The sequence below is a fragment of the Daktulosphaira vitifoliae genome, unplaced genomic scaffold (assembly GCF_025091365.1).
Source record: "Daktulosphaira vitifoliae isolate Bord-2020 unplaced genomic scaffold, ASM2509136v1 Scaffold_1, whole genome shotgun sequence".
NCBI lineage: Eukaryota > Metazoa > Arthropoda > Insecta > Hemiptera > Phylloxeridae > Daktulosphaira > Daktulosphaira vitifoliae.
The window spans coordinates 58,186,044-58,202,634 of record NW_026099572.1 but is presented as its reverse complement, the minus strand read 5'-3'; the positions used below and the strand labels follow the sequence as shown (position 1 = coordinate 58,202,634).

The following is a 16,591-nucleotide window of genomic DNA, read 5'->3' as shown; positions in this document are numbered from 1 at the left end:
AGTAATAAGCTTTTAATTAACTGTATTGTCAATTTTTGTTTTTTTTTTATCAAACGCTTGTTAATTTAACATTATCATCATTATAAAAAAAAATTAGAATCTAATTGTCATAGAATTTAATATGCTTTTATTTTATAATTTTTTATTACATAGATAATATTTATTTTTTATATTAGTTGCACTAATTCTATTAAAATAATCTTTACATTTTGCGGATTATTTTAATTATTTAAAAGTATGTATAATTTATTATGCTAAAGATTTTGTTTTTTTTTATAGCAAGCAATGGCTGAAAAATATAAATTGTGTGATGACACTCTTACTGAATACTTGAATTGGATTGGAGAAATTGAAGATAGGATTGCAAACCAAGATATTGCTCAAGAAGACTTAGATCAACTTCGTAACCAAATAAATGTTCTAAAAGTATGTAACTTATTTCTTAATAAAATAAAAAAATATAATTTTTATAAGTTAAATTTTAAAGTGTATTATTATAAAGTTGAGTATGTTATAATTTTTTACTATTTTTAGCTATTGATTATTAAATTTCTTAGTTTGTAAAATTTGTATTAAATAGAAACTAATCATTTTTTTTTTTTTGTAGTTGATCAAAGAAGAAATTGATTCTCAACTTCGTCCTATTACTACATGCCTAGATCAAGTACGTCACATAATTGCTACTGGAAGTGAATTTTTGTCTAGAGAAGAAGTGAACAAAGTAGAAAAGAATGGAAAATTATTAAAATCACGTTATGATCATGCAAATGATCGCACTGATAAACTTTTGCGACGTCTAGTCTCAGCCAAAGATGAACTTTCTAAATTTAAGTCTGAGCTTACTACATTTACTACATGGATGGATCGAGCTTATCGCACACTGGAGGAAAAAGAACGCGCATTGGCTAATATTAATCGATTATCTGATACATCTTCTACTGAATCTACCAAAGACTTTGTATCTGATGTTATTGCTCACCAAGCTGATCTTCGTTTCATTACAATGGCAGCTCAAAAATTTAATGATGAATCAAAAGAATATTTGACTTGCTTAAACGAATTTAGAACTGGTTTACCATCTAGGTTACCACATATTGAACCTATTTCATCACATGATAGTGTAGTGAAAAACACAGTTACCAGAGTAACTAATAACTATAAAGATCTTTTGTCACGAGCAAATGCTTTGTCAGATAAATTAAGTGGTCTTAGCTCTAAACAAAGAGAATATAGAGACGCTTTGGCTACAGCTAAAGCTTGGTTGAGAGATGTTGAACCTCGAGCAGTTAAAATATTGAATGAACCAATTGGGGCTGATTCAAGTGCTCTTGAAGATCAACTTAATCGAACAAGAACTTTAAACAATGAATTTTTGGGTCAAGCAAGGCTTATTGAGAATGTTAAACAAGCTGCTGATGCATTAGTTAGATCTTTAGAAGGTCAAAGTGGAATGAAAGAAATTGAAGCAATTCAAGGACCTGTTAAAGACCTAGAGGATAAATACAGGTCATTATGTAATGGTTTAGCTGACCGTTTGTCTCAATTAGATACAGCATTAGTTCAATCTCATGGTGTACAAGATGCCTTAGATTCATTGTTACAGTGGTTAAATGATGCTGAGAATTCTTTAAAGTAAGAAAATAATAAATTTTTTAAAGCTTATTATAATTTAGTTATTATTTTTAATTTGTATAAATAAGATTTTTTTGCTCTCAAATAACTATTTGTTTAATGTTATAGTAAAATTACCTAATCAATTTAACTAATATAATACATTTCCTTTATTTGCAAATTAGTACTTTCTCTAAAAACTTTTATTTTTCTGAAACTAATTAATATCTTTGTATACCTGTTGAATATTTATTTAATCAAAAAATTAAATGACTTATAATATATTTATAGTATATATATACTTAATAATATATATATATATATATATATATATATTGGCGCACAATGGACTAGCAGATCTGAATGCATGGGCATTATGTCCACTTCAATAATAACTAAAACTATATATATATAGGGTGATTGATTAACTATGCCCCACAAATTATCTTGAGTTATCATTTTTTTTTTCTTTATGAAATATTATGTTTCTATGTTGGGCTGTTCAGTGAGTAAAATTACGTTTTTATGATTATCCCTTATGCTTTAAATCAGTATCAACTTTCAATTTTCAAATAATAACCCTATTTTTTTTTATATATAATCAGATTAGATTTAGTTTTCAAACAAATTTTCTATTTTATTTAATTATCAGCGAGTTATGATTGATTAAAGTTTACAGAATGTGAGTATTACTCACTTTAATTATAAAAAACGTGCACATTTTACAATACACCGATGGTTTTAACAAGTAATAATGTTATGTATTTACCCGACTACTGTTTTATTTGTTAAATCCCCTAAACTTTAAATAGAGATATCTTGTTTAAAAATTATTAAAATTGATATTTTTTTGAGAATTTTTCTTTTATATGCTAAACAAGATTAATAAAAAAAAAATTGTTACTATTTAAAAAACTAAAGTTGATATTGATTTGAGGGTTAAGGGATTAAGATGGAATCTTTATTTTTCTTGTCAAGTAGCTCAACAAAGATGTATTACAAATAAAATAATTACATATATGATAACACTAATATTTTTAAAGAGAATTCGTGAGACATAGTTAGTCAATCACTCTGTATATATATATATATATAATTATTTAGAAAAATATTTTGTATATTAAGTAGTTTGCGAAAAAAAATACAGATTTAGACAATTTTTTAATTATTCCCTAAATAGGAAGTCTGTGCACATCTATTAATTATGCATATGTTAGAAAAATGTTCACATCTGATTACATTTAAAAATTTTTCAGGAACATAACAAGACCAGTTAGTTTGCATCCTGAACGTTTGGCTGAACAAATTCGTGAATATAGACTTCTACAATCAGATATTGATACCCATAGAGCAAGTGTTGACAGTGTTGCACATTCTACTCAGGAGTTGATGATTAATTCTAGTAATCCTAGGTTGGCTAAAAAGATTGAAAATAAGCTCAAAGATGTTACGAACAGATTTGAAAAGCTTTTGGATAGAACTGCTAAGCGAGGAGAGTTATTAAATGACATCAATCAAACTTTATCATCATTCAATAGTCAAGCAGCAATGCTTGAACAATGGTTATCCAATGCTTTAGAGAACTTCCATGATTTGCCTGAAAACAAATTAGATGATTTGATTGCTCAGAGAGACTCCCAGAGGCAAACCTTGGATCAAACTGTTAGAGATGGCAAAACTCTCATCAATAACAAAGATGTTACTGATACACCACCAGTGCGTGATCGTGTGAAAAATTTAGAAACTCAATGGAAGAATTTGAATCAACTCTTAGAAGAGAAACAGAGAGTCTCAAAAGCTAAAGCAGAACAACTTCAGGCTTATGAAAAACTAAGAGATCAAGTATTAGTTTGGCTGAATAACACAGAAAAACGAGTAAATCAACTAGAAAGTGTAGCTGTAGATATGAATATTTTAAAAAATCAATTAGAAGAACTTAAACCCATTGCTAAAGATCATAGAGATTACAGTATTACAATAGATAAACTCAATGATTTAGGTGCTACTTTCTATGACACAACATCTTATTCAAACTCTTTGCGTAGACGTAGTTCAGTATCACCTACTAAACGTTTTTCAATTGATTCTCTGCGAAGAACTTCTAGGGATTCTAATAGAACTAGTTTTTCTTCGTATAGCAGGATTGAAGATGGATTAGATGATAGTCCAGTACAACAAGAATTGAATGAAATCAATAATAGATACAATTTGTTGGGTGTAAGGATATCAGACAGACAAAACGAACTTGATACTATAAGAGATGAAGTGAAGAGAATGACTGATAATATGAAAATATTAAATCAGTTCTTAGACAGAACTCAAAAATTGATACCAAAAGAAAGTATTCCGATGAGTAAAGAAGAATCAGACAAAGCAGTAAGACAAGTCAAATCTATACTCGAAGAAATATATGAGAAGCAATCTTTGTTGGATAGTACTAAGTCTGGTGTTAATGATTTACTAAGAAAAAAACCAACATCTTTAGGAGCTGATAAACTACATGATGAGTTACAAAGCATTACCACCCGTTGGAAGAGTCTAAATGATACTTGTAAGAACCGCATACAACTATTAGAAGATTTAAAAGATTTCCACGATTCCCATGATAATCTATCTAATTGGTTAGGGGCTAAAGAACGAATGATGAATGTTCTAGGGCCAATATCATCAGACTCTAGAATAGTGCAAAGCCAAGTTCAGCAATTACAGGTTTTGAGAGAAGAGTTCCGAACGCAGCAACCTCAACTTACCCATTTAACAACTGTTGGAGAAAGTATACTTAGTCGATTACCAGATCCTCATTCACAGGATGCTCAACGATTGGCAAACAAATTGGATGCCATCCGACAAAAGTGGGCTGATTTATTAAGCAAATTAGATGAAAGAGCATCTAACCTTGGTGCTGCTGCAGATTCTACTAGAGAATTTGATGCTGGTCTTGCTCGATTAACAGGTGCTCTACAGAATATTTCTGACCAACTTGATGATTTAACATATGATAAAGATCCTGAAGAAAAGTTGAGGAAAATACAGAATTTAGAACGACAATTGGAAGGTCAAAGACCTCTGTTAGCTGACCTTGAAGATGCTGGAAATCATTTGTGTGATGTCCTAGATGATCCGGCTTGTAAAGCTGATATTCAATCAAAATTGGCTGCTGTGAATCGACAGTATAATAATTTACAGAAGAAACTAGATAACAAAAAAGCTGAAATCGAAGGATCTCTTAAGGATGGTAGACAGTTTGAAGCTGATTGTGCTCTAACACTAGGATGGCTTTCAGATAATTTGGGAGGTTTAACTGAGCGGTTGTTGATATCTGCTGATAGAGACATTTTACAGCAGCAGGTAGCTCAATATGAACCTATTTATAAAGAAGTATTGCACAAAGAACATGAAATTATTATGCTATTAAACAAAGGTCGAGATATGCTATCTCGTGCAGGACAAAAAGGTGAAATTCGGAACTTACAACGTGACTTAGACAAAATTCAACAAAATTGGGATAAATTACGCAAAGATGCTGTTGAGCGTCATAACAGATTACAAACATGTATGGAACATTGCAGAAAATACTACAGAGCACTAGAATCATTTACACCATGGCTTACACAAGCAGAAAATAAATTGGAACAAATTAAACCAAGTAGTTTTAATAAAAGAGATGTTGATAAACAGCTTAGAGAATTAGCTGCATTTAGAAATGAAGTTTGGAAACACTCTGGTGAATATGAAAATGTTAAGACACTTGGAGAAACATTCCTTGCCTCATGTGATGTTGATAAGGAGCTAGTCAAACAAGAGTTAGCTTCTCTCAAGAATCGTTGGGATAAATTAAATAGTGAGTTAACTGAAAAAACACAATGGCTTGAAGATGTTTCTAGGAAATTGGCTGATTTTTCGGACAACTTAAGAGACTCTGAACATGCATTACAACGATGTGAAGATAAATTAGCATCACATGATTCTATTGGAGGTGCTGCCAATGATCCAAAACTTTTAGAAAGAATAAAGGCGTTACGCGAAGAAGCTAGAAAGTTGAGAAATCCATTAACAGGTTTAAGGCAAACTGCTGGTGACTTAGCATCAGAAGCAGCCGATATGGGTATAGGTGATGCAACAAAACTTCAAGATGATGTAGATAATCTTATGGATAGATTAGACGATTTGGAAGGTAAATTAGATGATCGTTGTGATCAGCTCGAGTCTGCTTCAAGTGCTTTAGCAAAGTATGCTGATAAAGTTAAAACACTTGGAAAGAACTTAAATGACTTAGAAGCTGAATTTGATGCATTGAAACCACCTGGAAGAGACATTAAAACAGTTACTGGTCAATTAGATGAAGTTGACAAATTCATTAAGAAACTTACTAGGGCAGGTGATGATATTTCTCAAATGCTTGAACTTGGTCAACGTTTAGATAATTCTTCATCAATGCGTGATCAAGCTGATATTCTTTCTCGTCAATTAAATAAACTTGATGAACGTGCATCTAATAGACAAACTGATCTTGAAAATGTGTTGGAAAAATTACACGGTTTCAAAAACAAGTATGATAATGTTTTGCATGATATTGATCATGCTACTGATGAATTTAGAAACCTTAAACCAATTGGCTCTGATGTGGAAGCCATTAAATTTCAACAGAAAGAGTTTGCTGGATTCAGAAAAAATACTATTGAACCGATTGTGGCATCTGTTGATGAAGTCAATGGCTTAGGTCAAAGACTGGTACAATCTGCTGCTAGAGGTGTAAATACCAGTGTACTTGAAAAAGATCTGGAAAAAATGAATGACAAATGGAATACTCTTAAAGAAAAATTAAATGAAAGAGACAGGCGTTTGGATTACGGTCTTTTACAATCTGGTAAATTCCAAGAAGCTCTTGATGGATTTGCTAAATGGTTAGCCGACACCGAAGAACTGGTATCTAATCAAAAACCACCATCTGCTGATTACAAGGTTGTTAAAGCTCAATTGCAAGAACAAAAAGTATGTAAACTGTATTCAATAAAATTGATTAATCACTGTATATTAATTATTATTATTATTTTTAGTTTTTGAAGAAAATGTTAGCTGATCGTCAAAATTCAATGTCATCTATATTTGATATGGGCAATGAAGTAGCAGCTAACGCTGACCCAAGAGAGCGCAGAGAAATAGAGCAGCAATTAAAGGATTTATCTCAACGTTTCAATACTTTAGATCGTGGTGCAACCAAACGTATGGATGATTTGCAGAGAGCTATGGTTGTAGCTAAAGAGTTTATTGAAAAGTTGACTCCACTATTAGAATGGTTAGACAAAAGTGAAAAGAAAATTAAGGATATGGAACTAGTACCAACAGATGAAGAAAAAATTCAACAAAGAATAAAAGAGCATAATGTAAGTACTTGTTGAATATGATTTATCTTATTATATTTTAATGTTTTCTTATTATCTGTTAGAAATTACACAATGAAATTTTGGGTAAAAATCCTGAGTTTACTGATCTTACTGAAGTAGCTAGCACATTAATGGCTTTAGTTGGTGAAGATGAGGCTAGTGGTGTTGCTGATCGTATCCAGGAAACAGCAGACCGTTATGCAACTTTAGTTAACACATCTGAAAAATTAGGACAATTGTTACAACACTCACGTTCAGGTCTTCGTCATCTAGTTTTGACTTATCAAGATCTTCAGGCTTGGATGGAAGGCATGGAAAATCGCTTGAATAGATATAAAGTATTGCCAGTGCATACTGACCAACTAGCTCAACAAATGGAAGATATTGCTGATCTTTGTGAAGAAATATCTAACAAGCAATCTGATGTTGATGGTACTGTTGATTCTGGTATGGAACTAATGAAACACATAACAAGTGATGAAGCCATTCAGCTTAAGAACAAATTAGACGTATTACAAAGACGTTACAATGATTTGGTGACAACTGGAACAGATTTATTGAAAAATGCTGAAAGCATGTTACCACTTGTACAACAATTCCACAATGCACACAAACGCCTTGGTGATTGGATGTTATCTGCTGAGTCTCAACTACAAATGGCTGAGCCTAAAGAAGAGGATATTCATAATTTAGAACTTGATATTCAAGGTAGGTCATTTTTATTTTAGATTGTAAAATGTTATATATGTATAATTCATTGTTTATTTTTATTATTTTATAAATAGAGTTCCGTCCTGTCTTGGAAAACATCAACCAAATTGGACCTCAACTTTGTAAAATGTCTCCAGGTGAAGGTGCATCTACAATTGAAGGGTTGGTAACCAGAGATAATAGACGTTTTGATGCCATTTGTGAACAAATACAAAGGAAAGCTGAACGTATACAGTTGTCTAAACAACGTTCATTAGAAGTTATTGGTGATATGGATGATTTACTTGACTGGTTCCGTGAGGTAGAAAATCAATTGAGAGATGCTGAACCACCAAGTAGTGAAGTTGATGTTATACGAGTACAACTAAAAGAGCACAAGGCCCTTAATGATGATATTTCAAGCCAAAAAGGACGTGGAAGAGATGTATTATCTATGGCCAAGAAAGTTTTAAGAGAAGTGGCTCAGAATAATGATGCTAGTCTAATGCGTGAAAAGATGGAAGATTTACGTGAAGTGATGGACACAGTGTCAGCCTTAAGTGCTGAGCGATTAAGTATACTTGAACAGGCTTTACCATTAGCTCTTCATTTTCAAGAGTCTCACTATGATTTATCTCGCTGGTTAGATGATATGGAAAGACAAGTTCAAGTTTTAGCCATGCCAGCACTTAGACCTGAATTAATTGCCCAGCAACAAGATAAAAATGAACAATTTATTCAGTCAATAGCAGAACATAAACCATTAGTTGACAAACTTAATAAAACAGGCGAAGCTTTGATTAAACTATGTAATGATGAAGAAGGAATTAAAATTCAAGATATTCTAGATAGTGATAATGCTAGGTATGCTGCATTGAGAGCTGAACTCAGACAGAGACAACAAGCTTTAGAAAAAGCTTTACAAGAGACAAGCCAATTTAGTGATAAATTAGAAGGTATGCTTAGAGCTTTACAAAATACAGCTGAACAAGTATCTGGTGCTGAACCTATATCTGCTCATCCTCCTAAAATCCGTGACCAACAAGAAGAAAATGATGCAATTGTTGAAGACCTTAACAAAAGAGCTAATGCATTCCAAGCTGTTAAAAAAGCAGCAAATGATGTTATCAATAAGGCTCCTAATGCTTCTGATCCTGCTGTTAAAGATATTAAACGTAAATTAGATCGTTTGAATAGTCTGTGGAATGAAGTTCAAGATGCAACTAATGATCGTGGTCGTAGTCTAGAAGAAGCTCTCAAATTAGCTGAAAAGTTCTGGGATGAATTACAAAACGTAATGGCTACTCTTAAAAACATTCAAGATTCATTGCTATCACAAGAGGCACCAGCAGTGGAACCTGCCATGTTAAAAAAACAAAAAGCCGTGTTAAAAGAAATAAAAGCAGAAATTGATCAAACTAAACCTGAAGTAGATCAATGTCGTGCAAGTGGCCAAAAGTTGATGAAAGTATGTGGTGAACCAGACAAACCTGAAGTCAAAAAACATATTGAAGATCTAGATAATGCTTGGGAAACTGTCACAGCTTTGTTTGCTAAATGTGAAGAAAATCTTATTAGTGCTATGGATAAGGCAATGGAATTCCATGAAACATTACAAGTATATATTATTATTATTGTTTTTTTTTTTTTTTTTATTTGCTTATGTATTATTCATATTTTTATATATTTTTTAAAGGACTTACTCAAATTCTTGGATGGAGCTGAAAGGAGATTTGCAAATTTAGGACCTTTAGGAACAGATATCCAAGCTGTCAAAAAACAAATTAATGAACTTAAAAATTTCAAATCTGACATTGATCCCCAAATGGTAAAAGTGGAAGCTTTAAATAGGTAATAAAAAATGAAATTATATTTTATGGATAACTATTTATTTTAAAATAACTATTGTTGTATAAACATTTTATATATGCTTTCGTGGGATTAATTTAATTAATGTTTAAAGGTCCATGACTAGGTAATTTTTTGTGTAGTAATTTATCTTATTTACTTAATTTACTAATTTATAATTTTTTATTTTTATCTAGACAAGCTCAAGAACTTACTGAAAGAACATCTGCTGAACAAGCAGCTGCTCTTAAAAAACCATTATCAGAAGTTAATAGAAGATGGGAAAATCTTTTGAAGGGAATTGTTGAGCGACAACGCCAACTTGAAAATAGTCTTTTACATTTGGGTCAATTCCATCATGCTTTAGCTGAACTCTTAGCATGGATAGATGCTACCGATAAAACTTTAGACAGGGATTTGAAACCAGTACCTGGGGATTCCCAACTTCTTGAAGTTGAGCTGGCTAAACTCAAAGTTTTAGTAAATGATATTCATGCTCATCAATCTAGTGTAGATACTTTGAATGATGCAGGACGTCAATTGATTGAAAGTAGCAAAGGTTCAGCAGAAGCTAATAATACACAAGATAAACTCAATCTCCTTAATAAAAATTGGAGAGATTTATTGCAAAAAGCAGCTGACCGTCAATTAGAGTTAGAAGATGCTCTTACAGAAGCACAACGTTTTGGGGCAGAAATACAAGATCTTTTGTCCTGGCTTGGAGAAATAGATGGTGTTATAGCCACATCTAAACCAGTTGGAGGTTTACCAGAAACAGCTAGTGAACAACTAGAAAGATTTATGGAAGTTTACAATGAATTGGAATCTAATAGGCCTAAAGTAGAAACAGTTTTAGCTCAAGGACAAGAATATCTTAAAAAATCTCCTGGTTCTAGTAATTTAGCTCATAACTTAAAGATTTTGAAACAACGATGGGATAGTGTTACAGCTAGGGCCAATGACAAAAAAATTAAACTAGAAATAGCCCTAAAAGAAGCTACTGAGTTTCATAATGCCCTCCAAGTAAGAATATCATACATTTTTAATATAAATTCTCATGATAAATTTTTATATTTAATTTGATTTTACTTATTTTCAGGCATTTGTTGATTGGCTCACTGATGCTGAAAAAACTTTATCAAACTTAAAACCTGTATCTCGTATTTTACCCACTATTTTGTCACAAATTGAAGATCACAAAGCATTCCAAAAAGATGTTAGCTCACACCGAGAAGTTATGCTTCACTTAGATAAAAAAGGTACACATCTCAAGTATTTCTCACAAAAACAAGATGTTATTCTCATCAAAAACTTGCTGATCAGGTAAATAAATTACTTTTAATGTTGAAATAATGTTTCAATACTATAATTATATTTGTTCTAACAGCGTTCAGCATCGTTTTGAACGTGTTGTATCAAAAAGTGCAGAAAGAACAAGAGCACTTGATCATGGCTACAAAGAAGCTCGTGAATTCCATGAAGCTTGGTCAGGCCTAATGGAGTGGCTTAATAACACTGAAAAGAATTTGGATGATTTAGCACAAGACTCTACAGTTGGTAATGATCCTGAACGTATTAAACAACGTTTAGCTAAACATAGAGATGTACAGCGTGCTCTTAGTGCTAAGCAAGGAACTTATGATTCAACAATGAGAATGGGTAAAAGCTTGAAAGAAAAAGCACCAAAGAACGACGAACATGCTTTGAACAAAATGATAAATGAACTAAAAGAAAAATGGAATTTAGTGTGTACCAAATCTGTAGACAGACAAAGAAAACTAGAAGAAGCTTTATTGTATTGTGGACAATTTAAAGATGCCATGGAAGCACTTTTAGACTGGCTGAGAAAAGCAGAAAAGAGATTAACTGATGATGGACCAGTTCATGGGGATTTAGACACTGTAATGGCATTAGTTGAACAACATAAGGTAATATATTTCTATTAACATAATAATATCTAAAAAATTTATTAATATTGGTAAAATTGTTTGATGATAGGCTTTTGAAGAAACATTGTCTAAACGTCATGACCAAATGAGAACAGTTAAACAGACTGGAAAAGATTTAATGTCTAAAGCAAGTGCTAATGATCGAGCTGCTATTCAATCTCAGTTGGATGATTTAGAAAGTTTGTGGAACCGTACTAGTAAATTATGTAATAAGCGCACAGAAAGATTAGAAGATGCACTAAGACAAGTACTTACTAAGTTAAAATTATTAATTTGTATTATTTATTTATATTTAATATTTTTGTTAAGGCTGAACAATTGCACAAGTCAGTTCACATGTTATTAGAATGGTTATCAGATGCTGAAATGAAACTCCGATTTATTGGACCACTACCAGATAATGAGCAAGAAACTAGAAGTCAACTTAATGACCATAGAAAGTTTATGGACGAAATGTCTGATAAAAAACATGAAAAGGATTCAACTGTTAGTCTTGCTCAGAACATCTTAGAAAAAGCTCACCCAGATGCTATTAATGTGATAAAACACTGGATTACAATTATACAGTCTAGGTGGGAAGAAGTATGGTCTTGGGCACAACAGGTTTGCAATTTTTTTAGTTAATACTCTTAAGAATTATTTTATTATTTATTTTAACATCTCTTGTAAGATTTTGCTTATAGTGTAGACCAGTTTTTCTCAATCTATGCTACACATACTACTAGTGGTATGTGGAAAGATCATAGCTGATACACATAGAAAATTTTCAATTATTATCAATATTAAATATTAAGTTCACATAAAAATAGATATTTTCATTACTTTATAATAATTAATTAAAGAATCAATAAGAATAAAGCATACATTTTGATAAGTGTACTTATATCTAAATAATTTTAATTACTATCTTCAAAGTGGACTTTTAATGTGTAATTTTTCAGTGTGGAGAAGATTAGTAATACATTGAAAATTTTCAAAATATGTAAGTGATACTTGGATATAAAAAAGGTTCTGAACCTTATAGTGTAGAGAATGAGGAATTTTTATAACTGAGAATCTATTTTGTTATTGGTATACCAAGGCATGACCATTTCTGACTAAATTATGCAAGTCACTTTTGATGTTTTACAATAAATTAAAAATTTTTTCACAGCGTGAACAAAAACTCCTCGAACACTTACAGTCTCTCCAAGACTTGGACTCTTTATTGGAAGAACTATTTTCTTGGTTAACTAAGTTAGAAAATCGACTTTTAGACTTGGAATCTGAGCCACTACCAGAAAGTATTGAAGTAACAGAAAAACTTATTGAAGAACATCGTGAGTTTATGGAAAACACTGCTAAAAGGCAATCTGAAGTTGATGCTGTTTGTAAGGCTAAACAACCTGCTGCACCAGCCGGCAGAAAGCCTTCAATTCTTAAAAAAACATCCACAGTCAGGTATTTAATTTTAGTAAAGTTATGATTTTTAATTGCACTGTTATTATTTTTAAAAAGTGGCTTGTTTTTTTTTTTTTTTTTTTTTTTTTTTTTCTNTTTTTTTTTTTTTTTTTTTTTTTTTTTTTTGTCAACACTTTATTTTGCTTTATAAAATCACTATGAGCGCACGCTTTATAATAATAAAAATGCACTTTTGCACATTTCAGCCGTGAAGATTTAGTTGGCAGTACCCATGATCTTTCTGATCAACGTAGATTCAGGTTTGTATTTTATATTGCACTTTGCACTGTTAGAACTTTTTTTCTGTATGGATTATTATTTTATTGGTGTTCTTTTGTACTTGTATAAGCCTATAGTGGTTTTGCATTATATTTTTTCCCTGCACTTTGTACCCACTTATTTTAATTTCAATTATAATATTTATGATGGACAAAACATATTTAAGATTTTTTTCTAACAATTTCAATTAATTCAAGAATATGGATAATAATTTTCATGTATTTATTCAATACTTTATTTTTAGTCGAACTAGTACAGCTGTTAAAGACAAATCTACAGACCAACTACCACATATTGGGCCAAGATTCCCAGCTAAAGGAAGGTGGGTATACATAAATAAATTATAAAATTTATTTACTGATATATGTATATTTTTTAAATTGTTTACAAACATAGAGGTAGTACTGTTAACTCCAGCTAACAATTAACTTTTTTAAAGTTAAATGTTGATATACTTTAAATTTTTGACCAAAATATTAAACATTTGATTATTATACTTATTTATGTATTAATAAGACTTATTCAGAGGATATAATAATGATATTGATTTTTTTTACCTGAGTAGCAAAGTGGAAGAACCTTTATTACGTAACTCACGTTGTCGTCAACTTTGGGATAAATGGCACAATGTATGGTTAATGGCTTGGGAACGCCAGCGTCGACTTCAAGAACATCTTAACTACTTAAAGGAACTCGATAAAGTTAGAAACTTCTCTTGGGATCAATGGAGAAAGCGAGTATGTAACCCTTAAATTATTATACTCATCGTACAATTTCAGCATTATATATTGTTTTATAGTTCTTGAACTTCATGAATCACAAAAAGTCACGTCTCACAGATCTTTTCAGAAAAATGGATAAAAATAACGATGGTTTAATTCCAAGAGATGATTTTATTGATGGAATAATAAAAACTAAATTTGATACTAGTAAATTAGAAATGAATGCTGTTGCTGATATGTTTGATCATGATGGATTAGGTCTGATTGACTGGAAAGAATTTATTGCTGCATTACGACCTGACTGGGAAGAAAAGAAACCAGATACAGAAGCTGAAAAAATTCACGATGAAGTGAAACGATTAGTAATGTTGTGTACTTGTCGACAGAAGTTCAGAGTATTCCAAGTCGGTGAAGGAAGATATAGAGTATGTATTTTAACAAGAACATGTTAAAAAATTGATCAGTGATGCTTAATATGTTTAAAAATTTTTGTTATAGTTTGGTGACAGCCAAAAACTACGTCTAGTGCGTATTCTACGATCTACTGTCATGGTACGTGTTGGTGGTGGATGGGTCGCCCTAGACGAATTTTTAGTTAAAAATGATCCTTGCAGAGGTAATTATTTTTACCTATATAAATTTTTAATTAAATTATATATGTTTAACCCATGGGTTTTTAACACTCGGGATTATTAAAAATTATCTGTATAACTAATAATTAATAAATTAATTTCATTCTAGTACCTCTTAACCGGTGCCTCGTTTAATACAATGGTAAAAGTTGTATTCATCAGTTAACTAAATGAAAATCTAAGAAAAATAATAAATAATTTAACTAATAACAACATAGATTAATAGAATATTATTAAATAAAAAAAAGCTCTTGAGAAATGATAACTCATTTATCTAAATGTATACATACATATACTTAATTTAATTTAACGCATGTATAACCATTATCATTATTACATAACACTTAAGGCTTTTGGTTTTTATATAGTACTTATTATAACATTTAATACTACTGTATTCATATTTTTATTTGTATTTTTCTTTTTTATCCCGTCTTCCTAATTATATCCTAATTTCTTAATTTTATTTATAATTTTTTTTCGTTTATTATTACTACTTTATTTTTGAATTTCACTTGACATAATGAAATTATAGTGGAAATGATGCCAATGCCCAACCCATTTATGCCCGATCAACACGAACCTTGGTGTCCTTACAGTATGATACAATTGAATTGTACGATTTCTATCTTATTTTTTTTCTGATTATGTTTTCTACTATTGTGTTATTGCTATATTATTTTACACGATTTTAACTTGAATTTTTGTATTTTCAATGGGTTATATACACGAATTATTGTTTTTCAACTGATGCCTAACTACAGGATCCTCATAATCTTTTGGTTAAATGTGTTGTGTTCTAGATTCATATCAGTATTTGGTTGCATTAAATGTGACGTTGCTTTACATGCATAAAATTGCCAACTTATGCATTTGCATTGTAGTTCAGTTTAGTTAGTATTATAAAAAAAAATATTTAACTATTACCAACTCCTTTCATACTTTACATCAATCCTCGTATAATTTTACTCATATTAATATCAATCATTTTTCTATAATAATTAAATATTTCTACATGCATGCTTATTAAAAAAAACTGGTGACATTTATTTGGCCGAATATTTCGGCGTAAGGACACTAATCCGGAGTATTGGCTTTATGTTCTTCATCATCTTGCTTCACCTATTTTTTTTTATCATTGTTACTTACTAACATTAACCTGGATTTATTTTGATATTATTTTATTTTGTTTATTTTTACACTTTTGTGATGCGTTTTTTTTTTTTTTTTTCTTTTAACCAACTTTTTCCTTCTCACTACCTTTTCTCATATACTATTTCCTATTTATTCGCACTCACGCAGCCAAAGGACGCACAAACATCGAGCTCCGCGAGCAGTTCATATTGGCCGACGGCGTGTCACAGAGCATGTCCGCGTTCAAATCCAAACACAACACTCAACAGCAACAGAGATCTGGGTCCACTGCTGGACCCATTACAAAGGTAATGTGGCAAAATAATAATAATATTATTTTATCAGATTTATTATACACACATAAATTTTACATTTCTCAAGTAAGACACACAATGCCTATTTTTTACTGAAAATTGCATTTCGCTACAGTATTTAATGATAAAGCAGTAAATATATCGCTACACTAAGTTCTATGACTTGTTAGACTATTATTATAAGAAAAAGTCACAACTGAAAAAATATTATTTATTTATTTATGTCGGTTTTTTTTTTTTTTTGTTCGGATAATTTAATACCAAGTTATACGAATATTAAGGTGCAAAAATACAATTTTGTCAACAATTATCTTGTATAACATTTAACTTAGTGTAACGATGAATAATTTATTTAAAAAATTATTTGCATTGCGTGAAACGATATTTTTGGCTTTTAATAATTATTTTTATAATGTTTTCGCCTACGCTGTTGAATTGTTTTTTGCGTGTGCATATAGTATACTTAGCGCTACGTTTGATATAATAATACGTATAATATTGTAATCTGTTGGTTCGAGATCCTTTTAACTTCCGGTCTGTCTGCCGTTATATTTTTTTTTAAAGAATATTTATGTATATATTTAAATG

At 30.8% G+C, this 16,591-nt stretch overlaps 1 protein-coding gene across 20 annotated transcripts in view; it reads left to right on the top strand.

Annotated features, from left to right (window-relative positions):
• The window catches only part of LOC126907910 (microtubule-actin cross-linking factor 1), a 69,285-nt gene that overhangs the window by 49,360 nt on the left and 3,334 nt on the right, over positions 1-16,591 (top strand). For 13 of the 20 annotated variants that reach the window (XM_050689655.1, XM_050689609.1, XM_050689591.1 and 10 more), the window contains 20 exons: positions 280-426; positions 608-1,632; positions 2,868-6,603; positions 6,669-6,995; positions 7,058-7,703; positions 7,781-9,303; positions 9,382-9,536; positions 9,731-10,556; positions 10,633-10,856; positions 10,921-11,461; positions 11,532-11,729; positions 11,792-12,085; positions 12,636-12,922; positions 13,129-13,182; positions 13,446-13,523; positions 13,767-13,938; positions 14,001-14,348; positions 14,422-14,539; positions 15,091-15,171; positions 15,858-15,997. In XM_050689655.1, coding sequence (XP_050545612.1) covers positions 280-426; positions 608-1,632; positions 2,868-6,603; positions 6,669-6,995; positions 7,058-7,703; positions 7,781-9,303; positions 9,382-9,536; positions 9,731-10,556; positions 10,633-10,856; positions 10,921-11,461; positions 11,532-11,729; positions 11,792-12,085; positions 12,636-12,922; positions 13,129-13,182; positions 13,446-13,523; positions 13,767-13,938; positions 14,001-14,348; positions 14,422-14,539; positions 15,091-15,171; positions 15,858-15,997 — 10,920 coding nt within the window. The remainder of the gene's footprint in view (positions 1-279; positions 427-607; positions 1,633-2,867; positions 6,604-6,668; positions 6,996-7,057; positions 7,704-7,780; positions 9,304-9,381; positions 9,537-9,730; positions 10,557-10,632; positions 10,857-10,920; positions 11,462-11,531; positions 11,730-11,791; positions 12,086-12,635; positions 12,923-13,128; positions 13,183-13,445; positions 13,524-13,766; positions 13,939-14,000; positions 14,349-14,421; positions 14,540-15,090; positions 15,172-15,857; positions 15,998-16,591) is intronic. The other 7 variants (XM_050689744.1, XM_050689637.1, XM_050689733.1 and 4 more) reach the window with 4 other exon arrangements.